This window comes from Apteryx mantelli, chromosome 2, assembly GCF_036417845.1.
Source record: "Apteryx mantelli isolate bAptMan1 chromosome 2, bAptMan1.hap1, whole genome shotgun sequence".
NCBI lineage: Eukaryota > Metazoa > Chordata > Aves > Apterygiformes > Apterygidae > Apteryx > Apteryx mantelli.
The window spans coordinates 70,615,666-70,643,120 of record NC_089979.1 but is presented as its reverse complement, the minus strand read 5'-3'; the positions used below and the strand labels follow the sequence as shown (position 1 = coordinate 70,643,120).

Below are 27,455 nucleotides of genomic sequence, written 5' to 3'. Positions count from 1 at the left end.
TGTGTGTAGTATATAAGTATACTTATATACTATATATACACAATATATGCATATACATATATACAATATTTGTATATATAGTATATAAGTATACTTATATACTTTATATATACTCTCTCTATATACACACTTATAAGTAGACTTACATACTTTTTATATATATACACTTATAAGTAGACTTATATATAAGTATACTTGTGAAAGAAAACGGTATTCTAGTTTTTGGAATATTTTCAGTTTATAGCACAAACAAGCTCTGGAAGCAAAAGGAGATCAGAGGGAGAATTTCAAAATGTGTAGCAGAGGGATGTTGCCCATCAGCCAATGTGGTTTTTCTGTAGCCTTAGTGGTTGAACAGAAGCAAATCAAGACTGTTTACACTCTATCATTTCCTGACCAGCAAGCTCATTGCTTGGTAAAGGAGGAGGATGTTATCAGCTGAATATTTCGGAGAAAATTGTAGCCTCTTCTAATGACCTTAGGGGTTAGAGTCCCTGTAAATCAGCCCTAGGATCAGGAAGCAGTAATTAGTTCCTTTGTGCCTCTGTCATCTGCTGGGCAGACTTGGGAATTTTATCTCCTTACAACAATGCTAAGGCATTCTTCAGGGAGATCACTGCATAAAAAGACTACTTAAATTTTATGATAGGAATTACAACAACAAAGACTGCATTTGTTACCAGTGAAGTATTTTTCTACATTCTGAAAAAGCACAAGCAACTATGTTGTAAGACCATTTCTGCAGATAAAGTTTCACAAATAGTATGTTTTTCAAATGTACATTTTTATTCATTCCATTGTATTGTAATAAGTAATTATAGGAATTATGCCCAGAAGGTGCCTTCATTAGTTTGCCTTCCTGTTAGTTGTCTAAGTGCGTAATACCATACCATATTAATGATTTTGTCTGTTGAGTTTTTTTTATTGATTATTGTGGCAGGCAACTATTTTTGGTAGAGGCTTATAACACTGTTACAGATGCATTTCTGTTACCCTGTTCAAGAATTGGCAATGATGGTTCACTATGAGTATGCTAATTTAATGAAAAAGCTAATGACAGTCTGAAAAGGAGAGTTTAATGAAATGTGTTTTCCTTAACTGAAATTTGGCAGTGGTGAAATAATTCCAAATATATCTTTTTTGAGAAATTGAAATGCATTCTTCATTTCTCAATTGTACTGCTTTCACTCTATCCCTATACTTCACCAGTTCGACACTTAGCTGTTGCTTCTCGGATCTAAATCGTCCCTTTGTCCTTACCTCTGGCAGACAAAATGTCATCAACTCCAGTAACAGAGGGAGAGGCAGTGGAGAAGGACAGAGTTTACCTCTGTTCATTTACATGAACAAATTATTCTCTGTGGTGGAATAGCAAGTCACCTGAAATCTTGAGACTTATTTATTTTTATCAGACTTGGTTTATAGTTATAATTGGGCTCTGTGATTACCATAGATTGTGTTAACGGAGCTAAAATTGTAAGTTGTTTAAGTATATAAGATGAGTAAAGGCAATATGATGTGTTAAGACCAAATTCTATCAAATCAATCAAACTTACTCCTTTAGTAGTGTAACAAACTTTGTGGATAGAGGAGAAGCAATATCATACACTGGCTTCAGTAAGGCTTCTGATGCTGTTCCTCATAACATTCTCATCAGCATATTAATATGAACAAACTGCAGGATAGGTGCATTACCTTTTGGAAAACATTATTCAGAGAATAAGTCTCTGTGGTTCACACTCGGAATGAAAGAGAGATTGAATAGGACTCAGAGTGGTTTTGGATCCAATACAAATTTTCAATTGTACTAAAGGGCTTCCGATGGAATAAATTTTACTTTTTAAATTGGCAGATAGCAGCCTGAGGAGGACTGAGTAGGTTAGAAGACAGGACTAGAATGCAGAATTTCTTATAAAATTAGCGATGTAATCTTTTAAAAAAACTCTTTAGCAGTGTGTAGAGTGCTATACTTAAGCAAGAGTAATCAGCTGCATAAATACCTGGGGATAACTATCCAGGTAACACTTCTATAGAAAAAGACATAGGAGATGTGCTACATCATTACTGACAATGTTTTGTTGCAAGAAATACAAATTCCGTACCAGCATGTAAGAAACAGGAGTACAGTCTGCTGACGTATGAACTAATCTTTCTGGTCCATTTGCTACATTGTATTCAGTTATAAGTTTTGCCTTTCAAGAAAGAAAAATTGGAGTCCAGAGAAGAGCAAAAACTTAAAAAGTCATGACCCAGGAATCAAATTGTTTGGACTTCTTTAGTCCATACAAAGGAAGACTGGAGGAAAGAAGAAGAAATACATCTTCTAGTGCATAAAAAGGCTGCTCTAGAGAGAAAAGAAATAGTCCTTCTCCACATCCATGGATGATAGGACCCTTAGCAATGGTCTTATATTGCTACAAGAAAGACTTATGTTTTCTAATCATGAGATGAATTAAGCTCTGGAATAGACCGTTTAGATGGGTTGTGGAATGGCAGGAAATGAAGGTTTTTTGAGACAAATACCGGTCAGGAAGTGACAAAGGCGTGGACTAGATGATCTCTTGAAGGTCTTTCCTAACCCTATGTTTTTGTATCCAGGTAATGCAATAATTGAGCAACTTAGGGCTTCATGCTTTATTTATTGAGAGTTAGATGCATTTTAAAAAAAAAGCTTTCATCTGGTGGTCATGTTTTTTCCTTTTGCAGTAGTGTCCAGTTGTGATTTAATCATTGAATTTCTTAATGGTGAAATCAGGGGTACCTGATACAGGCTGCATCACAGTTACCTAGACATGGTATACTGGATGAAAAGGCCTCACCTCTGGTATTCCCATAAAGGACATACATTGAAGTCAGCTGTTTGAGCTTGTTTCAGTGGTATGTGTTACTGCTCCTGGTACTGCTGCACTTTCTCCTCCTTCAGATAGGATACATCTAAGTGCATTATCCACATTGACAGTTCCACTCCTACCTGTGGGAGAGCTTGAGGAGGACTGCCGTTGGAGACTGATGCTGTATTTATAGGTGGCATAGCAATTGCAAAGAAAAACAGGAGTGTCTGTTGTCCACTGTTTAGGAAGGAGCTACACAGACTAAGCATGACTCAGGTTCCAGAAAATTTAATTGGATCTAGTACCTCAAAGATATATAGTCTTAGTGTTTTGGGGGGGTTTTGTACTAATTTTTCTTTCCTTTTAAACAGAGTGACTGGCCAGAAGGATACCACCTTGCTTCTGCCATGAATTTCCGCTTCCCACAATGTGTCCCTATAAACCTAAAAACTCTCATCCCAAATGCAAGCAGTGAAGCCATACAGCTTATGAGTGATATGTTGAACTGGAATCCAAAGAAAAGACCTACAGCAAGTCAGGTCCGAGCCCCTGAGTGATTAAGTATAAGACAGCATTGTCTTGCGTTGTTAAAATATTTTAGATAAGGAAACAAACTGATTGTCGCAATACTACAGGTCAGAGAAAAGTCTTTGTATTTTGAAGGCCTGGATGAGAAAGAGACTGAGTAGTGAGAAGAAAATGTTGTAAACGTAGCTCAGTTGACATTATAAGCTCTTAAGTTATTTCTGCAATGTTGTCTTCTGTATTGGCATGTTCTGAAACTATCTTTGTATAAGACAGATTAAAATCTGAGAATCTACAAGTTTCCTGAATTGTTACTGTATGTCACTTCTGCATGCTTCATTTTCCTCCCCTCTCTGTAAGAAGGGAGATATTGAAAATTAAGCTTTCTTTTTATAAAGCTGCAGATGGAAAGCAGTATGGAAGAGCTAAGGATTATTTTTACTATGAGATATGGCAAACTGTACTAAGTGGTAAGGGACAAACTTTGTGAAGAACTTACCAGTGGGTCACAAAGGTCACAGTTTTTATCTAAGTTAATAGAAATATGAAGTATACATATTGCCAAGTACCAAGGACGTGTATGTGTGTTGATTGTGAGTATTCATACCTAGTGCAATCCTATTTAGAAGGTATAAAAGGGGAATATGGTTGGGAAATACAAAAAACATATTGAAAGGTATCATAGGTAGATGTAACATAAGCGATTCAGAAATGGTTAAGCAGATGGTACAAAGTAGAGCAACCATTTCTCTTCACTTTTTTAAAGCACTTCTATTGTTAAAGTCACTGCGGTCTAACTGTAGTCCAATACTATAGATCTCTGCTTTTATAAAGGGCCATGTGGCATACTGTGTAAATAACTGGGTTTTGCCCAAGTGAGTTGTCAAGGAAGCAGCTGCAGCAGTTGTGTAATTCATAGCCAAAAGGGAGAGTTTAATGCACATTCATGAAAATGGTATACAAAGGCAGTAACTCTCAAGTGCAGCTGAGGCAAAAAATCTCTTTGAGAACTCTAACAGAGTAGGATTCTACCCAGAAAGAGTAGCATAGTGTATTATTATGATATAGGAAGATCTAGTGCGTTAGTATGGTATGTCTGTATTGTGCATCTAGTGGTGGATATGAAAAGGTCAGAGAAAAAAAATGAAATATGCATTGGCGAGAAAATGGATGCTATAGTTTCCTAATAAACACCATGAAGGCACAGCAAACACAGTGAATATGCTTCAAAGCATGTTAAACAAAAAAAGAGAAAGTTGGTAATAAGAAAATGAAGGAGAAATTTTAATCATTAACAAATTCTAATTGCAAAACCCACACATTAATATTGAATTGCAACCATCACACTTCTATTAAAAAGAGAAAGAAAAAAAAATCAGGCTGTTCACTGAGCAACAACGAAGAATCAGGAATTATCAAAAGATGGTTATGATTGGAAGCATGCAATAAAGCCCTGAGGATTTAATATTGTAGTGGAGAATACATTTTTGGATGGAAATATGTTACTGCATGAATGTAGAAATCCTCTTTAACTTAGTAAACTATTTGTTTATTCTAAATATTTCTAGACTGGCTATTTCCATAACATAAGCATTAGCTGTTAAGTATGCATTCCAAAAATCAGACCCCACAAAACCTAGAAGTAAAGGAGGAAAAAACTACATGACTGCTCTAACCTGTACAAGTGGATTCATCTTACTGAATTATATGAGAAAAGCTTAAAATACAGAACTGACAGCTTTCTGTACATACTGTTTACATATGATTTCACTATGCATACATCTTGCATCTGTGCTGTAGAGCTTCCTCAAACACTTACAAAAACTTGTTTAGATCCTTGATGTGGTTACTGAAATTAACTGTTTAAAGTATAATTTTATCTTCTTTTCCAGGCTTTGAAGTACCCTTACTTTCAAGTTGGCCAAGTCCTAGGACCTCCTTCACAATATTTGGAGAAGCAGATTCCTCTTAAACCAGTTCAGCCAACAGAGCCAAAGCCAACTCTACCCAAACTAGAAGCTGTAGCCAGGCTAGAACCTCTCTCTTCACCTGATGTACCTGACAAACCACAACCACAGCCCCCGTCAAAGGTTGACCACTCACCTCTCCAGCAAATTCAGTTGCCTCAGAATACAACTAACCAGCAAATATCAAAAGAGCAGCAGCCTCAGGCACAACCGTTTTTTCCAGCTCTCAGTAAAAACTTATCACCAGTAAGTTGTTTTCAGTAATAGCTAATTTAGACAGGTGGTTCTGTCACAAGCTCTTACTATATGCAACCAGTACATCCCCTGAAAATTGTCATACTCTTTATTAGAGGAATTACAAATAGATAATTAGGCAATAGAAATATCCATTTATTAAAATTTTACAGCACATCAGAAGAACAGATTGCTTGTAACAATGTATGCTTATTTATAATACCCTTTACTGACATATACATAGTTATAACAGCTATCACTTATTAACCTTTGAGAAACAACTCACAAAATATTGTTAGTATACATTAAATAAATGGAAAGCTAGAAATTACTTTGCCTCATGCAAGAAGATACCTGAGAAAGCTTAGAGGCTTTTTTAGGACATAAGTTCTCTCACTACAGCCTATTGGCTATTAATAAATAGCTGCAAAGTGAGGAGCACCTGTAAATCACATGGAATTCACCACTTCCCTTAAATTCCTAAACTTGTCAGAATTTAAAAGTAAGATTTTTAGCAAGATGCATATTAAACTTTGGTTTGAAATCTTAAGAGTATCTAAAATGATTTTGAAATAAAAATAGAAAAGTGCCCTTCATTTGGTTTTGCACTTATGCTTACTGAACTACAATATAAAGTATGTTAAAAATAACAGATATTCAGAAAATACTGGAAAGCAAACTACAGTCAGGTGAAAGAACAGCTTTATAATCTAATTGTTTGTTTGGCAGAGAATGTTAAGGAAAGGCCGAACTGACTTCTGAAAGATATACCTGCTTTGGGACTATGGCAATTGGCACTCCAAACCCTGAGCATGATTGCCCTGAAGGGTCTGCATCACGTTACCCCACTCCTGACAGTTTATCTTCCACAGTCAAGAGCAAGGTTCTGTAGGATACCAGCAGTAGAGCCTCAGGGCTGAACTGGACCTGCAAATAGAACATTAGCTTCACTACTTCAGATAGATTTGGGCAATTTAATGTTGACAATCCAACTGAGCTACTTCAGAATACCTCTCAATGTTGTTATATGTTTTGCATCTAAAGTCATTCAGGGACTCAAACCAAAACAGGCACAAAACACAAGGGGAAAAATTCTCGAAGTTCCTCACATTCAGGAAGTGAGCTAGATGTAAAATACAAAGTTTGAGAATTGAATTGAAGCTTTTTTTTTTTCCTTATTTAAAATAGAAAGCAGCTAGTGGCCCTCAGAATGGTGCAGTAGGTCTTAAAGGCTGCAGGAGACGATGGGGTCAGACTTTGGTAAAGGCTGTGGACAGCTGGGATGACTTGGATGACACTGAATTTGGAATGTCATATTCAAAGAAGCCTAGCATTGCACTGTTAAAAGAAAAGAAAAACAAGGAATGTCTTTTTAGGTAAGTCCTGTAATTTTAAAATCACAGTTTTCATGGCTCACAGTGCCAGTAGATTTATGCATTGGTAAAACAAACCTGCTAACATTTAAGTCAACGAAGCTCTGCAAGGATGCAAATTGCTTTATCAGCAGACCAGATTCGGGTGTGGTCATGATATAACAGCAATATCCAAGCTGAATCAAATTTATTTTCAGGCACTTAAGTTTTGGGTGTTTGTCTTGTTTTTAAGAAACCTGTGTGTTTTACTGAAACTAAGTTCATTTCCTTTGTCACCTAAGTTAGGGAAAATTTTGCAACACTTATCCACATTTGCCTTTATTCAGTAGGCCGATTCTTAAACTACCCAGTTTTTCCAAGGGAAGCTCACTTATTTTGAACTTGTTCACAGCATGAGGAATGAGGAAGGGTGGCATATGCTGCCTGTCATGTACTGCTTGGATTACACAGTTTTGTCTGCCTTAATTTTTTTTTCATTGGTTTTGGAAAAAAAATCTTCTAAATGTAAACATTCTTTCTTTAAGAGATTAAGTGAGATTCATGGAAGGACAACTGCACAGAATGCCTTCCCCCCTTCTTTTTTGAGGAGTAATCTCACCTTTGCTTTTTTAATTCTTCTGCCTAATCTTATTTTCCCACTGAGCTCTTTTAACAAAAAGACTTCTTACTATGGTGATGTGACTTGCTATTTTGCATATATACTTGCGTTATTTCTTTTTTTTAAAAAAAAAGTCTTTAGTTGCTTTTTATTAAAACTTTGATTTAAAGTCAAATTCTCCATTCATATACACAGTTCCACTTTCATTCATTTCAGTAACTACCTCAATGAGATACAATCCTACTTTTTCATAGAATTTTCATAAATTAAAATACATCTCAAGTTTCCTCCGTTTCCTATTAACTGAGGAAGCATATAGGGTATCTGAACTGGGGCGGGGGGGGGAATCATTCTACAAACTTTCCTCTAGTATTGCACTTTTTCACATGTAAAGCAATTACTTTCTTCTGTACTTTCTAAAGTAGCACTGCAAACATTATCAGCTGATATATTTTGGTACATTTTAATTTATTATTAGCAACAGTTTACGTATGAATTGAAAAAACAGGTTAAGCATTCAAAGAACACCATGAACAGTCATTAAATAGTGTCGGATACGCTTTTTTTAAAGTCCCAGTCAAACTCATGTTGTAGGAGATTTGACTGTTACTTTCAGTGGGAATAAACTCTACTGATGAAGGCAGGGTGAGAGAATAGCACTGTACTGTTCAGGCTAGTGTCAGCTTGTGGTATTCTGAGCTGAAGTTTTTGGTTACATTGTCTGAACATTTTGATTTTTCAGTGTGCCAGATCCAAAGGCTTCAGGTTGTATCCAGTCAGGAGATGAAAATAAGGTTCCAATGAGAAACGATTCTGGAATATCAAATACATCAGCAAAACAGTACTATCTGAGACAATCAAGATATCTACCTGGTAAGGGGAAAAGTATGGTAAGGAAAACACAAGCTGTGAACAATCTACATGCAGTACAATTAAACTTTAGATTTCACACTAGATAATTTTACTTTTCATAATCTGGCTAATCTTTCAAGTGTTGGGTTAAATGTTTTGCAGGACCATACCTCATCACAACAGATGCAGAAGATCCTGGCTATGTAGAGGTGAAAGAGAGCTCAGCACTGCTTACACAGCATAATAGTTCACAGGCACTCTTATGATCACTAGCATATAAAACACTCTCAGTGACATGAATCTAAGATCTCTTGGACACCTCAGAGTATATTCTGACTGACCATTAGAAGGTTATCTGAGGACTGAAGAAACTACCTATAGCGCACAGTTCTCAGTTTTGCAATATCTGGAAGCTTGGGGTTTTTTGGACTTAAAGTTCTGAAAAGCACAGTTGCTCTTCTTGGTAAGAAGTGTTTAAAAACATTGTCCACTCACGCTGGTAGGAATTCATACACATGCTTCTCTTCACAAGACAGTCATTTTCCTTAGGAATAAATAGATAATATAGTCTAAATCTGAGTGATTTTGTGAGTTGAATAACATGAAATGATGTAATTGCTAGGAATAAGAATGGGAAGAGAGAAAGAAAAGGGAGCATATCCTTCAGTTAGTTTTCTGAATATACTCTGTAATAAAGTGATTTCCTTGGTGCCTTACTTACTATCTTTTCTTTATGTGGTGGTTTGTGCAATTACAGTAAGTGTATTATGACTTCTACTGTAATGTACATATAAGAACTTAGCTGGCTCACAGAGGAATTCCTGATTGCCAGGCAAGGTGTTTTATTACACATTTCCCAGAATGTATCACTAATTTCCCAGGAATTCATTAGGCCAGCAGTAACTTTTGAATAAAGTCACTTCTTGAATGTCAAATAGGATACCCAGAGACTCAAGAGTCTAAGTCCACAAAAAATGTTTCTCTATCCAAAAGTAACACAAACAGAAAGTTAATCTCCATTTCTTATCTTTTTTTAAAAAACTTACTTTTAATGCTTCTCTCTTTTTAGTAGTTTTTTCAATGAGAAAGGCATAGTTATAAAAAATAATTAATATCAGCATTTAAGCTAAAAATAGCTCCAAGGAGCATATTTGTTATTTGTCAGTATTACTCTTAGTCTGTCACCACTAGATCTGGAAGCTGCTTTCATGCTGTGTAATCCCATTAACTCTTTTAATGTTCCTAACATGCAGAAGTGACAAGAACCTCCTTGTCCTACTTCTAAACTTAACCATTGAAGAAAGTTTATTTTCAGCTTTGAGAAGCCCAGTTTTTGATAGGTGTATTTAATCTGTGTTAACTGTTTGAAAGTCAAAATATCAGTAATGAGTTTATGGTTTTATACAAACCAAGTGACTGTACTAAATAGACTTTAAAAGCTGTTGTCTTGAAAGCCTGAAAAAAAGTTTTTTTTTTTTTAATAAGTGTGTCCTGTTTTCATGGTTCCATTGTGAAATCTAACCTAATCAGTGAACATTGTTCTTTGACTCACATTAATGGTGTTTACATTATACCACAAATAATGCAGTGTTGTTTTATTTTTTTAGAAATGTCAATTTTTCATTGTTTGAATTGTTATGCTTGGAGACTGATTTTTACAGCATTTGACATAATTTATTTTTTAAGGTGTAAACCCTAAGAGTGTGTCTTTAGTAGCAGCCAGTAAAGAAGGATCTTATGGAACCTGGAACAACCAGTTGTTTACTAAACCGCTAGGACATGTTGGAGGAAGACTGTCTTTCAACAAAAATAATACAGGTAAAGGTGTAATTAAAAACAGTCACACTGTGTCACATCATACTTTATACAGTTAGTTTAGTTAAAGCCTTCTGGTTTAACTTCTACTATCAGGCTTATCTTCTGTGCCTCTTTTTTTTCCCTCCGTTTTCATTACATACTCTTAAAATAACAACATTTTCAAATGTAAGCTACTTATTTTGCTTTCAGAGCATAAAGGAAGTACAGACTAGTTCCTATTACAAAGCTCAGACAAATTTTGTCCATAATCCTCTTAGACCTATTATCACATCTAATTAATCTAAGCAACTAGTTTGACCTCCTTACTGCTCAATCAGTGTGACGTGGGACACTGTAAAACAGCAGTCCCACATATGAACACAAGATATTGGGTGATGAGCTCATATAATAAAATTATTGCCTAATCATATTGCCTAATGCTTCTTTTAATAATCTACAAACCTTGTCTCAAATACTTTGCTGCATGAAAAATTCCATTATTTTCGGCAAGAAACTTGCAACAGGGTGCCTTTAGTACTACTTTGTTGTGTGAAAAACACCATTATTGCTATTTTATAGAGTTAAAATTAAGATTCAAGAAAGTTAAATGACTTACTTAAGAGTTCACAGTAAGAAAAGATCAGGCTCATGACTAAAAAAAAAAAGCCTTATCTTCTGACCACCAAACCCTATGCTCTACACAATCCTATCCCATTGGAATGGGAGGTTACCTAATTAACAGCTTCGGACCTATTGCCCAGCTGGCACAGATCGCTCCAAATGCATTAATGCCAATAACGCACCTAGCCTAACATGCTCGTACAAGGCAAACTTTAGGAGGCTTGCTTCCATGCAGATACTGCACGCCTTTTTAACAGAACTTTAGTAGCCACCCTGCACTGTCATCAAACCTGCTTTTCCCTGTGAGGTATGAGTTGCTCATATGAAACTATGCAAAAGAAATTAGGAAATGGAAATATTATAGTGCCCATTAGAATTCTGATGGAATTGAAGAGACTTAAGTAGTCAGCATATACATCTCTTTAGTTTCAGAAATATAGTTTCTGCATGCCTCAGAATTAATTAATTTGATCATAAAATACTCTTGAAAAGGGATGAGGCACAGAAAGGTGAGGGGCTCAGTTTCCAAATGTATGCATCAAGAGGCTAGGCATCTACCTACTGAATTGGACTGAAAAGAAAATCGGCTGAATTCTGTTGGTTAAAAATCCTGCTTTTCTCCATAATGGCTTACTTGGGCTATCTGCTAAAAAGTTTAAAGAAAAAAAAAATAAAACAAAACTATTTTGGATGTTTGAAAATACTTAGCATTATTTCCATCAATATCTTAAATTGGATGTGCTGATCTTTCATGTAATGGGGAGGCAGCAACGTTTAAGACAGATGCATGCAAAAGCAGGATAGCTGGGGCACAAATCAGGGAAATGTAGCACATGTAAACTATATGTATTCATTTTTCATATTAATTGGATTGAAAGTTGACACTGCTGTTTACAGTTTATTTAACTAAATTTGGTTTCTTTAAGTGCCTGCACTTTTTTCCTTACCCGCAACATTGTCCTAAGATGAAATAAGTTAACAACAAATACTTCCAAATGCTTTCTTATGAAGAATTACAAGGTTATGATCAGTCAACTTGGCAGATGTGCCTGAGTGCTTAAACTTGTGTGATTTATGTATTTGTGTGACTACAGTGTGACTGCATTGTTGAAAAATTACATTTTGATTCCATTATTAGAAAGGGCCTTGTAAAGTAGCTAGTTAGAGAATAATGTTTCCTGCTTGTGAAAAGATGGGAGTGAATTCTTGATTTGTTTTTCCTCATTTCTTTTACATCACCTAGCCAGGTTCTTCACTCAGCTTTTCTAAAGTACTGTCTTTCCAACTTTTTCTTCCTTTCATCTTCCTTCTCTACAGAAGAGAACTTAATTTTACCAATTGAAAAACTATCATGCAAAGAAAGGTTGAATGAAAGATTAGAGGATCCAAAAGGTAATTTATAGCAATTATAGCTTGGTTCTTTGCACCTTTCATATTTATGTTTTACATTTTCTTTTTAAAATTGCACTTACAATGCAGATTGCAAATTGTTACATAATTCATTTTCAGTTGTAATACTATTTTGTCAAACCTTTATTGTGACTGCTTTAGGCCAAGACTCTTTGGGCTGAAAGAATTAAGACAGAGGGTCAACTTAACAATGAGTTATGCTTTAGTAACTATCTTTCAGTGACATGTAGAAGCAGGGAAACAGATGAAGTCAATCTTGCTTATCTCAGGGTAAAGCATCGTGGAAAACTGGTTCCTCTTCAAATTCTACTCTTTGGAGTTGTCAGCTGGATGAACTCAAGTAAAACAAATACAAGTATTTAATGACTCCTTTATTTTTCTTTTTATACTGACAAAACTGGAACGCACTTCTCTATCTGTGTTGAAACCAAGTAAGATCAGTTGTTGATTTTGGTCTTTTAAAGGAAATGGGATCTTCACCATTAACTTTACTGAGCACAGAATTAAACTGTTAGTGATGAGGTGCTCTTACAGCAAAGGAAGGGGAGTCATTTCCCCCCACATGCAGACTGTCCTAAATTACACCATTGCAATCCTTTGAAATATGAGAGAAGAAATTGAGTACATGTGCTTATTAAATTCCTTTAAAGAATATCTGAGTGTTCCAGTAAGTGACTGACTAACTTTGTCTTGAACCCTTGGCGCTTGTTCTGTTTTAAGGGCAGAGCATATTTTATTATCATAATTATAAGCCACAGCATATAATTGCACTGTTGCTGGATAATGGTGAAGAACTGATTCTAAAGGAGAAGCATATGCACCTCTGCTGAAGGACTGTTTGTTCACAGTAGCGTTTGTGACTTGCACGATTGACTGAATTATGATTCTCCATCTATTACACCGATCTCACAGTGCTGTGATTGCATTGACTTCAGTGGAGTTACAGAGTAATAGGGGAAAATCAGGTTTCCAGGCAGCCTAGTTTGTATGTAAACACACTGTTCACTGCAAGCATTGTAAAGCTGCTGGAATGTTTCACGTCTCCCACAGTTTCTGGCACCTCAGGCACATACTGCCTTTGCGATATACCTCATTGCAACTGTTCATCATTTTTTCTTAACTTGCTGCTCACTTCAAATGATTCAATGACTTCATCCTTTATGAAGAATCAGGTATGTGTTGTGCGAGGCAGGGGCTACTGCCTAAGCTAAGTTTATGCTTGCTGACATGATGGCCATCAGTATCTGCCTGTACACCTGCTGCCAGACCACCTGGATGACTGATGGGGATTCTAGTGAGAACCTCTTCTCTTGTACAGCAGTGGTCAAAGGTAAGGAATGATTTATGGCTTGCTCTGCAATAGATTTTACATTTTTATTTGGAGTTCTTTTGTTTTGTATTGACATGCTCTTTTTTCCCTCCCTTGTTCCCATCCAGCAAAAGATCACTCCTTCAGTTTCTCCCAGACTGTTCCTCCTGGCTGCCCTCTTCTATTTCCACAGAAGGGCTCGTAAAGAACATTGGACATTGACGGGTAAGGGGAGATGAAAGATGGCTGAGCAATTTTTGACCGGCAGCTTTGCTGAGCTGCAGATAAGAGGCAGGCAGAAGTAGTCTTTTTGAGATTATATTAATAGTGGCCTGCCATGTTTTTATTCTCAGACCTCAGGATTACAAGGAATACTGCTGAGCTGTCAAAGGACACCCATGAACCACTCCCAGTGAAATAATTAGGTATCGGAATTGGGAAGAAGAGGAGAATGTATGTGTGTGTATATGCACAGGCAGGTGAATGAACCACTAAAATTGTGTTGTTTTTGTTTTTCAGGCACATTTCTGAAAAGGAAGAAAAACAAAAGATTAAGAAGTTACATTTTATTGGAATACTTCATTAAAGCTGTATTTTTCATTGGGACTTTTGTGTCATTCCTTATTGTACTGGGAACTGGTGTCAGATCAGATACAGGGAAGCCACATACAGACTCAGCTGTTCTCAGGATTGATACAAGTGGCAGTTTGGGGTGGCTGGCAAAACTGAGTTCAGCTGAACATGTTTTATTAATGCTTCTGAAAAGAAAGGCATAGTATGACCCAACACAGCTGTAATTAGCTGAGGAGTCATTTGCGGTTTGTAGAAAACCAATTTTACAGCTTATAGATCCACTGCTTTGAGTTCTGAAATTATCACAGGGGGGTGGGGATGTTTGTGTGAAGAGGAGCATTTGGGGATTCTTCTGAAGCCACAGATTTAGGAAACAGAAAAACTCTGTCAAATCAGATATTATGTGTTTTACCAGAGCTACCATTGAAACCATCCTGAATGTTATTGTGATAAAAAATGCTCTATTTGCTATAAGTCAAATTAAAACAGCTGTGTATGGACTTGTAGTTCACAAATTTAATACTACTGAATGTGGAACCACACCAGAGAAAACTGTTTTCCTCTGGACATTGCACCAGCATACACAGTCTAACACTGTCACAGTGATGACTGACAGAGAGAGGATAAGAAATTTGCTTGGAGCAGGGGCAATTTAAATATTGTAAAAGAACCCTCTGCCCTTTGAAAATAATCTCAGTACTAATTTTGTGTGTAAATACAGGATGTTTCTTGACTTCCAAGTGGGGGTGATTATGTCAGCCTGCCCAACATAGCACTGCTGTAAATAAAAATCTGGACCAAAACCAGGTACAGTAAAATTATACACACAATTCCAGAGAGAGGGGATCTGGGTCTGACTTTCATAGAAGGCCTTTAATTGTGGAACTAGCAAAGTCGACTTCAAGTGGTGCACCACTTACCACAAGAGGAGTTTGGATCTATTTTTAGATAGATGTAGGCCCAAAATGTGGAGTATAAGACTACTATTTACTACTAATTTTTGAATATTGAAGTGCTTGAACTAGCTTCTAGTAAAGAAAGTATCTGCCAGTAAAACGTAAGATACTGCTTTCTCTATAACTCAGCATAAGGTCTTTTTTTTTTTTTAAATAAGGTCTGAGTTTTATGAAAGTACACATGAAATGTTTTTTCTGCTTTGCTGTCTTTACATCTTCTAAATTGCAGCATCACATGTACTGGAGCATAAACTTAAGAGGTTTTGTTCGGTGCTTTAAAGGGTCCAACTAACATACAAAGCAATGAATATATGCTGCTTCTCAACACATAACAGCTGGAGTTTTTGAAGAACACATACTTAGTAGTCTTATGGTACTGTAAATATGTTTTGAAGTGACTATAAAAAGCAGGCAAGGTTTTCTGAGTGCAGCTGAAAATATTAAAACTCTGTAACATCAACAGGAAATCCTGGCTTTGTAGGTGGTGCTGCTTACAACCCACTAGGAGGATATATCCCTTCTTTTCATAAAAAAGAAGTTGGATCAGCTGGACAACGGATACAGCTAGCCCCTTTTGGTGCATCCGCCTCAGGTAAGAAACATCCCTTTACCTGTCATACACATCTGAAGCAAATAGAGATGTTCATTTCCCACACTTCCTAAGAGATTTATTAGTCTTTAGTGAGGTTTTCCTCAAGCTTTGTAAGAAGTTATGTCTGAGACTTTTATATAACATAAGTGAATTGAACACAGGTATCTAGAGGCAATCCTGTTACCCGAAGAAGCTATTGTTACTATTGTTAGGTAAAAGAGAAAATAAAGATGCAAACTTTTTGTTCTAGAAGGTCTGGACTGTTTGCTAAACTGGTTTTGATTAGCCAAGGGCTAAACAGAGTTGTAAAACTACGTAACTCTACAATTTGATAGTAAATGATCATACAGATTTGACACAAATGCATGATTTATGTAGCCAGTAAGAATTGGTACTGTCACCAATTAGTAAATATACAAATAGAATAATTCAGGTTAGAAAACCATCTTGTATTTCAGTGGATTTGTAGGAACTTTCTTGACAGTAACTGTTGTGGCATGGAGCTGTCCTGTTTTGTGAGGCCATGTTAAATGTAAATAAAGCATCAGGCAGAAAACTTAATGCAATATATGAGTCCATCTTCATTATAATCTCATCTAATACAATGGAATGATGCTGATCCATGCTTACAACAGTCCCAACAATGTCAAAAAAGGCAAAGACCTTCCTCAAGTGATTTAGTAAATTCACAGATAACCTGTAAGCAGTAAATTAAAATTAATTGCTCTCTTATTTAATGGCCTCATCTGGTCTACAGCTTCTGTTGTGGTCATGTAAGATGGTTTTTCATTGTGTCTTCATCTCACTGTGTTGGCTATGCAAGTCTGCGGATGCTGACATGGCATAACTTCCATCCTTTAAATGTCACAAGAGGCAGTGTTTTATGAAGTGAAAGTCTGAAAGTTGCTACACTCTCATTGGGTTTTTATTTTCTATAATGTAAATGACTAATTCTGAATAGCTATGATGTCGTAATGACATGGCTGTGCATTACATAAAACAAAAAAAAACTTGCTTCCTTTATCAGTTGAAAGCAACGTGAAATCTATTTGAATGTAACTGTTACCTTCTCTCCTCTAAGATATGTATGTTCTGAGCACTTTCCTTATTGATACGTTTCTGATCTAGAGAAGATTAATAAAAGTGCTCAGGTTGCAGGAGAAACTAGTTTGTGAGTAAACCTTCCAAGAACATTTGTCTAGTTATTTTAGAGGATATAGTAAGGCCCTAAACTGTGATTTGTTTAATTAAGTGGCCTGTGGCAGACCAGTCTGGTATGCTCCTGCTTAAGAACGTTGCTTATTTTGCTGACTTGCTATTTTCAGTTGTCTGCTCCCTCTTAAGGAACTTGCAAGTGACTTCTGAGGAGATAAGGAAGGAAGGAAGGAGGCAGCATGAATACAAAGATATGCATAACTGTATGCATACAAAAAATATTCCTAACTTTACGCATATACTGAGCCTGTGTTGATGAGAAACCCGCCAGGGAAGACTGTAGCTGCACTTCATTATCTTATTGACTCATTGCTGGAACAGCAGCTCTCATTTTGATTTGTCACAGTGTGTGGATCAAGAAGTTCACAGGAGGACAAAATTTGCAGCTATCTCTAGACTGCTGTGAATAGTGAGAATGAAAAGAAATTACTTATGGTGATCCAAAGGGAAATAAAATCATTGTTAATCTGTAATTAGAAGTGAAAAATGTGTAGTGAAAGTCAGAAAGGCTGGCAGATGGAAGTCAATTAGGAGATATTTTATGTCCTGGAGAAGAGCGAGAATCCTATTGCTTAAACCCCTCATACTGAGCCTAAAAACTGCAGATTTGTATGGCTAGAGAGATAAAGATGAAGTAAATGGCAGATTTTATCTGCTATCTGTCCTTATTTAAATAGTAACATTTTTTGGTGACCCATTGCTTTCTATTACCCAACTGTAAATTTCTATTCTTGTTACCTTTTTACTTTCTGAAATAAGTTATGCTCTCATTTGTTTTTGCTCTCTTTGTTTGTTCTATTAAGTATTTTAATGTCAGAATTGAAATAATGTAATGAAGTATAAAAGGTAAATTTTTCTGAGGAAAATGCTGAGTGCTGAGAAAAGTGTCCTTCATTGCCCAGAGAGGCCAGATGGGAATTGTTTGCTGCTGAAATATGGGGAATGCCGTCTTAAAATAAATGGGAACAATATTAGTTTCCAAAAAGATGAAACCCTCAGTAGTTTCAGTTCCTTGAGATTCCTCCTTTTTAGATGCCTTAATCCTCAACTTTGCCAAACAGATTCTACTGTTGAAAAATACCAGAAAAAACAGGTGGCTTTCATAAGAAACAATAATATGTAGACGCAAGAGAAAAATTAAAATTAAAAAAGATTAAAATCAGAACACTGATTTTAAAAGAAGTATCAGTAATCTATAATAACAGAATGCTAAACTATGAAAGTAGGAATGGAAGGGGCAAGACATACTTTAGGAACGCTAAAACAAAAACAAAAACAAAAAAACAATAAGGTGTTGCAGAAGTCTGGATACCAGGGATCCCAAACGACTTCAAAGGCTTGGGAAAATGGAAGAATTGGTGATGAATGTGAAAAGCAACAGCTGTCAACTACTGGAGCAGTGCAAATACTTAAGTTATAGCAAGCTTGAGGAAGTAGTGAGTACCTGAAATACAGGAAAAGGGAAAATCCATGTAGGAAGGCCAGGAATGAAGTAGTGCACTACTACTAATGCTTATGAGACCAGGAAGATGCCAATATAAGGAAAAAAGAGTGAGGACTTACAAGAGATCCTATGAAATCAAGAGAGAAGTGGGAAACTGGGAGGAAGAGGACTCACCAGCAGGTATACTAGGAGCTCTCCACTAAGCAGGAGGGGAATAAAAGGCATAAAATCTCAAAAGGAACATGAGGGTCTCCAGAAGCTGTGCTTCAGTCTAGGCTGTTTAGGCCTTACCAAGTTTATCAACATTAGCATTAAATGCTGACTTTTTTCAAATAATTGAGATAAAGAGAAAAACACTTAGTTTCTGTAGCAGTATTGTGATAAGAGGTATAGACTTGTATACATTCATGTCAGCTTTTTCACTAAATTTCAGTCTCAAATGTTTTCAACGGGGATTGTTGCAAAACCCATGTCCAGGAGATGAAAACTACTAGTAAGATACAGAAACTTCTGCAAATAGTAACCTTATCTGAAAGCAAGTATAGGCAGCATACCAGAGACCACAGTAAGACTGTTAGCATCCTCGAGTTTCACAAGTCATCTTTAAGCTCTCATTCTTCAATCTATGAAGCAGTGAAATACTTTTTAACTGTAATTGATTCTGGGTTCTTGTTCCTTTCAGATTATTCTTGGAAAACCAAAGCTGCTCATGCTCAGTTACCAGGTACTACTTACAATTCAGCAACAAAACCCATGAATATTTTAACTCGCCCACCAACAATTCAGCCAGTACATGGAAGAACAGACTGGGTGGCCAAATATGGAGGACATAGATAGAGAATGTCATCCTGCAGAGATGTTATGTGAGCTGCATTCAGTCCTCCTGCACTGGGAACCCAAAATGCCTATTTGCTCTAACTTTTCCTAAGCCTATGCAATATTAGAAAATAATAAAAGACCTTGTGTTCTATTGCCCATGGAAGAAAAATATATTTCACATTATATTTAAAATATTGGCTGTAAGGTAGGATTTCATAAAGTATTGTATAACACATCTTGCCAAAACTACTGAGTATTTAATGAAAATATTTCACTAACATTTTTCTATAGATTCACATAATATGACTGTACTCTTAAAAACAACTTTTATGGTTGTTTGCCCTGTGCAAGTCCTCCATTGGCAACTGCTGCTTTCTTGTATGCAAGCAGCAAGAAACAGGGCTAAACTAGAGCAAGCACTAGGCTTTTCAGGAGATATGCTGCTTCCTTACTACAAAGGTGAGAGTGAAAGCACAGATTGGACTTGGAGAAGAACGTGACGCTGTCAAACAAGGATTTCAGAACTCACCTGTACCAAAGAGTTATTTAGGGTCTATAATGTGCAAATGGTTGTAGTGACTGTGAGAACTTACTGCTTCCAGTAGGACATAAGTAATCCACAGACAAATACTACATGAGAAAGGTCTAAAAGCTTGGCCAATAATGATATAACAGTACTGGAAAATAGCTGAACAAGTGTTGAATGCTATGCTTACCTGGCCAAGTTACAATTAAGTTTAAAAATTGCATTCTACAGTTACAATTAAATCATGCCCACATTTGGTCAAAGATCTGTGGAGGTTTACATCTCCTTTGTCAAAGGAGTGTCACAGTGAAGTTTTAAAGAGCCTGAGTCACTTTAGTCTAATAGTCATTTTAAGGGTGAATTAGCTAAAAAGGCATAAATGATCAGTAAACCCTTGATTCTGAATGCCTTTATTGGGTTATCATCAAACTAAACTACAGACTTCTATAAGAAGTCCAATAAACTATGTGAGAGAAGAATTAGGTCTGCTCTTCAAAGAGGTTGCTCTCTATCTATAAAGGCCAGCTTCAGTCCCTGAAAACACACACAAACTCTAATAATGCAATACCTCAATGTTTATATGCTCATTCAACACATTTCCTGGCTTCTATGCTAAGTCTCAAAGTAATATCCTGCAAAGGGCCTTGCATTGTACAATAAATCATTTTAAGATGCTGATCTAAGATATTTCTGTTAATTGTTGTATTTAGAATAGATGCTTTAGGTTTATTAGTTACACTAAACCTGCCATTTTAAAGTACAAAATGAGTACACTCTTTAAAGATGTAAAGCTGTTAATGATTACTTTAAGGGTTGTAAAAAGAAAAGTGTTTGTATGGCTTTTTTAACTGCATATAAAAACCTAAGTTCTTGCTGTTGACCTAATCTGCCATAATATACGGGTTATATAATTTACTGGAAGTTGATTTAGTCTGAAACAGTTGAACCAAGAAGTCTAGTATTTTGTTATGAAAATCATACCTAAAGAAAATGCCGCGTTAATACTAGATGAGCTATATATAGTCAGTAATATGACTATCTGGGATAGTCATATATCTGGTCAGTAATGCACTAGAGACTTTAGTTCAATTGCCATTGGTCTAGCCTGAAGTATTCTTGGTTCCCTTAGTACTAATAAATGTCCTTGTACTTTTTAGAGTATCAGTAACTGGTTATGGCAATGAAGGACAGCCTCAGACTTTCTAAAAGAATCCTGGTTCATAAATGCACTGGCTTTATGATTAAAAGCAAAAGAAAGAAAGAAATCACTCTTCTGGAGTACAAGATGTCAGTGGCTTATTTAAGATCACAGTCTGGTCAAGGAATTAACTAATAACTTCTGTCCATTGCTTCCTAAGTCACCTAGAGCAGAAAAATAAATAGATAATAGATGGATAATATTTGTTGCATTAAATAGGGCTAGAAGAAACATGCTGTCCTTACCATGTGCAGAAGGATGTTGAAATTGCTTTGACCATCCACAACCAAAACAGACTTGACTCATCCATAATCAAAACATGACCAATATTGAGAAATTTTTCTTGCTAATAGCTTCAGGACTAAGAGACTAAAAGGCTCTGTACAGTTGTTTTAACTTTGATTCAACCCACTCCTGCTGCTCCCTGACAGGCACTTTTTTCCCCACCTATGTCCAGAGCCCCAAATTATCTCCTTAACACAGATGCTGGAGAAAGACAGAAGGAAGGAAAAAAAGTGCATCACCCTCCGGCAGTGGTACTAGCCCGCTTGTTCAGAGAACTCTGAGCAATTGAGGCTCCAGGGTCTCACTGACTTAAGGGATCAATCACATTGCTTCCGTCTCCCAGTACGAGTCACCAAGCAAGAAAGGCTGAGGAAACTGAAGCTAAGGTTCTGTGCAGAAAGGGATGTAGCTAAATGAACCTAGAAAAGGGATACATTACCATCCGCTTGTAGCTCCCAGGATTATTTCTGCCTGGCAGGTTTACATTTAGGATGGCTTCAGGCAACAGAGGACTTGGGGAATCGCCTGAGGACAAAGACTCAGCAACTGGGCTCACTAGTGTTTAAATAAACTTTCACAGAGAACTTTTCAAATCTGAAATAGATCACTCATCTTGGAAAAAAACATTAGATTTTAATGCAACACCAGCCTGAATATACAGTCTGTATGCATTTGTTCTTTCTTCCCCTCCCTCCATTTGTGAAATTTTTATATTTACAAGTCACTGACTGTAGTCAGAGAACGGACACTGATATATTCTACACAATTTGTGTTCACAAATACACCCAGATACTCTGCAGAAAAAGGACCAAACTATCAACCCAGATGAAAAAGAAAAGAAAACATAACTGTGTAGAATGCAAAAGTTTGTAATAATCATCTGTTGGTTTATTCAGAGTAACATTTTACTTCTCATGAAATGCAAGAGCTATGCCTACAATTCAGTATTATTTAATGAAGGATATTTTGATTTCTCTTATGAACAATAGTCTGTAAAAGTCAAATGAATGACACTTAGTTGGGCACTTTTGCTCACGACTGTAAGTAACAGGTTTACATTCATTGCATTACTGCAGAACCCTGATACCCTGCTCCATGGTTGCGTCTTGTGGGCCGAGGTTCTAACACGCAGTGCTGAAAGAACAAAGTCCTTGACTGAGAGAACTCAAACTTGATGACAAAATAAATTGGCAGATAAATGGTGGGAGAAGAGGTAATAGAATGAGCACATTTGTTAACAGTAAATATTAATGACAAACTGGCAACTTCTCTATCCTCGTTTTAGAAGTATAACAGATTTCAGAATGACAAATCCAAATGTATATTTAAAGCTTCAGTCCTGCAATTGTTTGCATGCAAGTGCTAAGAGGTCTTTGCCTACAGTCAGCTGCAGGACCAGAAACTAAACTAATACTATTCCCGTATTTTCTTGCTTCACAGTGCAGAAGATGTTGAGACAAGTACCATTTTGGACAGCATAAGGGCTCTCAACTTCTGTCCTTTAAAAACACAATCCACATGCATTAAGATATGAAAAATACAGTGCACAGACAGCAGTGTCTTTTCCACTTTTGTGTAGTACATTCAGGCAGTTGCATTTTCAGGCTTCTCAGTTATGTATCTTTAAGTGACTTGTTGCAGACTTATGGCTTAAGAGGCTTTTCCATGATCTGTAATCCTAGCCGTCCAACCATGAATAAACTGTGGAACAGAGTATTTGTTAAAAATCCCATAAAAAACAAGAAGGAAAAGAAAACACTGACATGATTTCATTTAGCTGAACTCCAACATAAGATGTTATTTTTCACAGAACTTATCATGTAACATTTTTAAATAAATCCACATATAAATTAAACAAAAGGTTTATTCAAAAATACGGACTAAAACAAAGACATGTGACTACCTGGCACCAGCAATTAACCCAGGCATTGCTTTTCTGGAGTTGTAAAATCTCATTGCCATAACTGTAGCCAAAGTTCCAGATGCCACTAGAAAAAGAAAAGAAGAAAGTCCAGCCACAACTATTTCAGAGAAGTAGGTCTGAAATACCAGCACAGCACTACAACAGTGTTGGACATTTAGCAGTGCCAAGAAAAAAGGTAAACGCCTACAGACAGGAATGCTTCCTTCATCTCCACAAGGAAACATATGCAAACATTTTTTTGTTGTTGTTGTTAAACAGAAGAGCTGTTGCAAGCTTACAGCAACCTTGGTAAGCATACACCACTACTCATTTGAAATGAGTGATTCTAGTCAGAGTTAAGACCACTGTCTAACCACCCACAACCTCCAATTCTCTGGGCAAGTCACCAAGACTCTCCCTCAGCTTCTCCTTATTTGCAGAATAGGAATGATCATTTCCTTTAATACAAACAGCCTCAAAACTGCCAGAAAGGTAGGATGATGTCAAAAATCATTATGTGGGAGCCAAATATTATTATATTTCCAGTTTCTCTGTGACCTTTGAACTAAAAGATGGAACAAAACTAAAACTTGCATTTTGACGTTAGATTTGAACACTACATTCCTATATACATTCATTCTAAAGATGTTAACACTGAACATTAAGAGCCAACAGTAAATTTGGCCTACAGTGTATATGAATTTTTTTAATGGCTTAATACTCTAAGTTTAGAAATACAATAACTCCATTTGAAAATATGAATTAGCAAATACAAAGTAATCTAAAGGATGAAGCTGAAAAAGTGATAACATTTTAAATATGACTCCAAATTATTTAAACTAAGTCTGGAAAAAAATCCCATCGATTTCACATAAAACTTCCACGATTGTTGTTTCTTTGAAGAAGAAAGGCAGGTGGAAGTGTTGTATGCCTTTTTCCAAAACTTCAGGTTTGTTTGCATCAGCTTTGGAAACAGGGTAAAAGATGTTATAAAGGTACGTTAAGGTTCTTTTTCAGACTTCTAGCCTTGATATACTGTGACTAATCTAAAGCTGAACTGGAGCCACAACTGCAAGTCAAAGCAGAGAAGAGGAGGAATGGATGAACGGAGAATCACACTAGTCTGGGACACCACACTGCCTTGAAGAAGTCCACTTTATCTACATGCACCAAATCATGATATATGGAAGCTGCTTATCTATCTATCAACACACTGCCTGAAACCTAGTGCAGGAGATATACAGCCACTCCTACTACATACCAGGCCAGAAGAGAGAATTCACAAACAGAAACTTGGTTTCATTTTGAGCTGTGTTTTACACTAGATTTCGTATTGACAAGATGGTTTGGTCCTCTGCAGTCTTTGCCAGGGATTTCATAAAGCCCTTCAGCACATTATATGATCAAGTCCCATTGGTTTTAAATAGTTTTAAATCATTGTAATACTATAGTATCACAATTCTAATAATACTATTATGTAGCTACAGAACTAGAAGGAACCTCAAGAGATCATCTAGGCTAACCCAGTGCCCAAAGGTAAGATCAACTCCTGACAGATACAGGTCTAACCAGTTTAAAATCAGAGTCCTGCAGTGACAGAAATTCACTGAGGTCTAGCTAATCTCTGCCAGTGCTTCATAATACTTTCCACTGTTATTTTATCCTCATGCTTCACCTGAAGGGTTTTCTGCAAGCTAAAACTACAACTTCCTGTCCCATCTGTTAGTAGCACGAAGAACAGATCATTCCCTCCTTTATATACTTAGGACTATTTCTTCCACAGTGTATGATACGCTGAAACATACACTGCTCTACTGAGGTGCCTGTGGAAACCAGTACTCCATAAAACCATATACTGCTACATCACAATGTTCTCACATTGCAAACATGCTTATTCCATGGCCATAGACTAAAAATGCTCCTTCACAACCAAACATCTTTCACATTTGTTCCATGTGCCTACATTAGTTTGACATGGTACCTATTCTGGCAGTTGAGATACATATTTCTCTCCATCTGGCTTCCAGAGAGACAAACTAGGTTTTAGAATCAGGTATCATGTTCTTATGCAAATACTTCCTCGCTACGGGCAGGAGGCTCTGCCACCATTTACAAGCATTCATATAGATAAAAGGGCACAAGTTGGCTGAAACATACTAGAAAAAATGTTACTATTTATATGGCTACCAGTAATGTTTAGTACCTAAGTGTCAAGCAAACTGCAAACTTACCAAGAGAAAGCCACACATTCTTTGGATCTTTGGACTGCTGGTAAGCACCTAATCCTGCTAAACCACCAAAGAGAAGACCAGCAGCTAGAGATGGGACACTACCTTGAATAAGTGAAAGAAAAAGTGTTTACTGAAAGACCATAAACCAAACAAAAGCACTTGCAAGTGTCACATACACTATTAAAAAACCTAAAAGTCTAAAGCAAAGAAAATATACTGCTTGTTTTTTTATTAATATGATATTTAAAAACATTTAATCAAACACCATTTACAAGTAACAAGGATTTAATGTAATTTACAGGAATCACTTTCTGCAGTGTGTCAAGATTATATATTTGAATTTCTTGTAAGTGCAAACTGAACTCTGACCTTCCTGATTAGCTTATATTGGAAATACCAAGTCGAGCCCTTAAAGGGCAGGATTTAAGCTCATGAGGTCAGTCAAACAACTTAACAGTCTTCCAGAAGTGCTTAAACATCTGTAGTAAAAATGGCCAAATTAAGACTAGACAGAATGGATTACAGCACTATTACATGAGAACAGAACCTGGATATTAAGTCAACAGTGATCTGGACCTGGAACTCACTAAACTTCATCAGTTTCAATGATAGCTGAATGCTTTTATTAATAGGGATAAATACAGCACTCAAAACCACTGCTGACACCGATGCCAACTTATCTCCTCCCTTTAAAAGGCATTTTTAAAAATAAGAATAAAAAACTGCTTTCCCTTGGGCCTCAAGAATGATTTTCACCCTAATGCTACTGGTCACTTCCACTTTTCCTTATTGCCCCAATTTATTTTCCCTTTACCACGGGTGACAGCAGGCCCTGTTACTCAAGCCAAGTTACCAGACTGATTAGCTGGGCGTTTCTTCATCACCCTACCTGCTTTGGCGTAGCCAATTATGCCACCAGAAGCGACCAGCGCCGCGTACCCGAAGCCGAGCCAGTCATAGTCCATCTGCAGGCAGCAAAAACCGAAAGCAGCGCAGACTGCTCACCCCGGCCGCACCGAGGGCCCCTCAGCCACGCGGAGCGCAGCCGTGCCCGCCGCCCGCCGCTCCCCGCCAGATACCCCCCCCTCCCGCGAGCCGTCAGCGGCGGCCGCTGGCGACGAGGCCCGCACGCCCCCCTCCCCCCCCCGAGCTGTTGGCGGGCGGCTTCGCGCGCCCCTCCACCCCCTCCCGCGAGCCGCTGGCGGGCGGCCGTTGGCGAGGGGACTCGCGCCTCCCCCCCCGCGAGCCGTTAGCGGGCGGCCGTTGGCGGGGGGGGGCCTCGCGCGCCCCCCGCGCGAGCTGTTGGCGGGGGGGGCCTCGCGCGCCCCCCCTCCCCTCCCGGGAGCCGTTGGCGGGGGACCTCGCGCGCCCCCGCACTGACCTTGTCGCTGTGCACCGCTCGCCCCGCCGCTCCCGGCGTGACGCTGGGCGGGCGGCGCTGTCCGAGCAGCGCCGCGCCCGGAGGGGCGGCCGAGCGGCGCCTTCCGCGGAGTTCTGAGCGGCGCCTTCCGCGGAATTCTCCGCAGCGCCCCCCCGCCGCCGCCGCCGCCGCCGCGGCACGGAAATCCCGCTCTTCTCACGTCAGCGAAGCGTCTCGTGGCCGCCGTGGACGTTTTCGGCGGTAGCAGAGCGGGCGCCGAGCTGGACGCTGGGGCGCGGGCAGCCGCTGCCGCCGCTGCCGCCACCGCCGAGCTCCCGCGGGCAGCGAGCCGCAGGGCCGGCTGCAGCCGCGCCGAGCACCCGGTATGGATTTGCCCCGAGGAAGGCTTCAGATATCCACCCCAGCTAAGATCAAGGATGAAACTCTTCTTGTTAATTGTTTCTCCTGGAAGCATGAGAATTAAAGAAATGTGATTCTTGTTTGCCTTTTACTTCTATTTCAATTATTTCCTTTCTCTGATCCCGACTCTCTCCCACTCACATTTCCTATATAGCCTTTGCTCCTTTTCAGAAGGACTCCTTCCTCTGTAGGTATGCTTTATTATTATTATTATTATTATTATTATGCCATTACCTGCCCATGTCAGATGCAGCCATGAGGACTAACTGATCTCTCCAGTTTCCTTTATTTGCCACAGCCTGAAAGGGGTCGATTGATCTCCTTCAATTTCAGTGCATTTGGTTTATCAGTTAAGTTAGTAGGAATCCGGGGTTGGGGAAGGATGTTAGGAGATGAAATGTCTGCTGGGTTTTTCT

The 27,455-nt window shown here is 37.9% G+C and overlaps 2 protein-coding genes across 2 annotated transcripts in view; one reads left to right on the top strand and one right to left on the bottom strand.

Moving 5' to 3' along the window:
• Positions 1-20,475, top strand: part of MAK (male germ cell associated kinase) — a 28,705-nt gene extending 8,230 nt beyond the window's left edge. The window contains exons 7-14 of the mRNA XM_067290844.1: positions 3,203-3,370; positions 5,249-5,569; positions 6,746-6,933; positions 8,271-8,401; positions 10,067-10,198; positions 12,116-12,190; positions 15,510-15,638; positions 18,980-20,475. Of these exons, the coding sequence (XP_067146945.1) occupies positions 3,203-3,370; positions 5,249-5,569; positions 6,746-6,933; positions 8,271-8,401; positions 10,067-10,198; positions 12,116-12,190; positions 15,510-15,638; positions 18,980-19,134 (1,299 nt within the window). The 3' untranslated portion in view covers positions 19,135-20,475. The remainder of the gene's footprint in view (positions 1-3,202; positions 3,371-5,248; positions 5,570-6,745; positions 6,934-8,270; positions 8,402-10,066; positions 10,199-12,115; positions 12,191-15,509; positions 15,639-18,979) is intronic.
• A 1,516-nt stretch (positions 20,476-21,991) lies between these two features.
• LOC106482547 (transmembrane protein 14C-like) lies at positions 21,992-27,051 on the bottom strand. The gene is made up of 5 exons (XM_067292377.1): positions 26,641-27,051; positions 26,149-26,224; positions 25,260-25,361; positions 23,029-23,113; positions 21,992-22,826 (listed from the first exon to the last, which is right to left on the bottom strand). Exons 2-5 carry the CDS (start codon positions 26,222-26,224, stop codon positions 22,769-22,771), a joined length of 321 nt encoding a protein of 106 aa, XP_067148478.1. The 5' UTR covers positions 26,641-27,051; the 3' UTR covers positions 21,992-22,768.
• Positions 27,052-27,455: the final 404 nt, after the last annotated feature.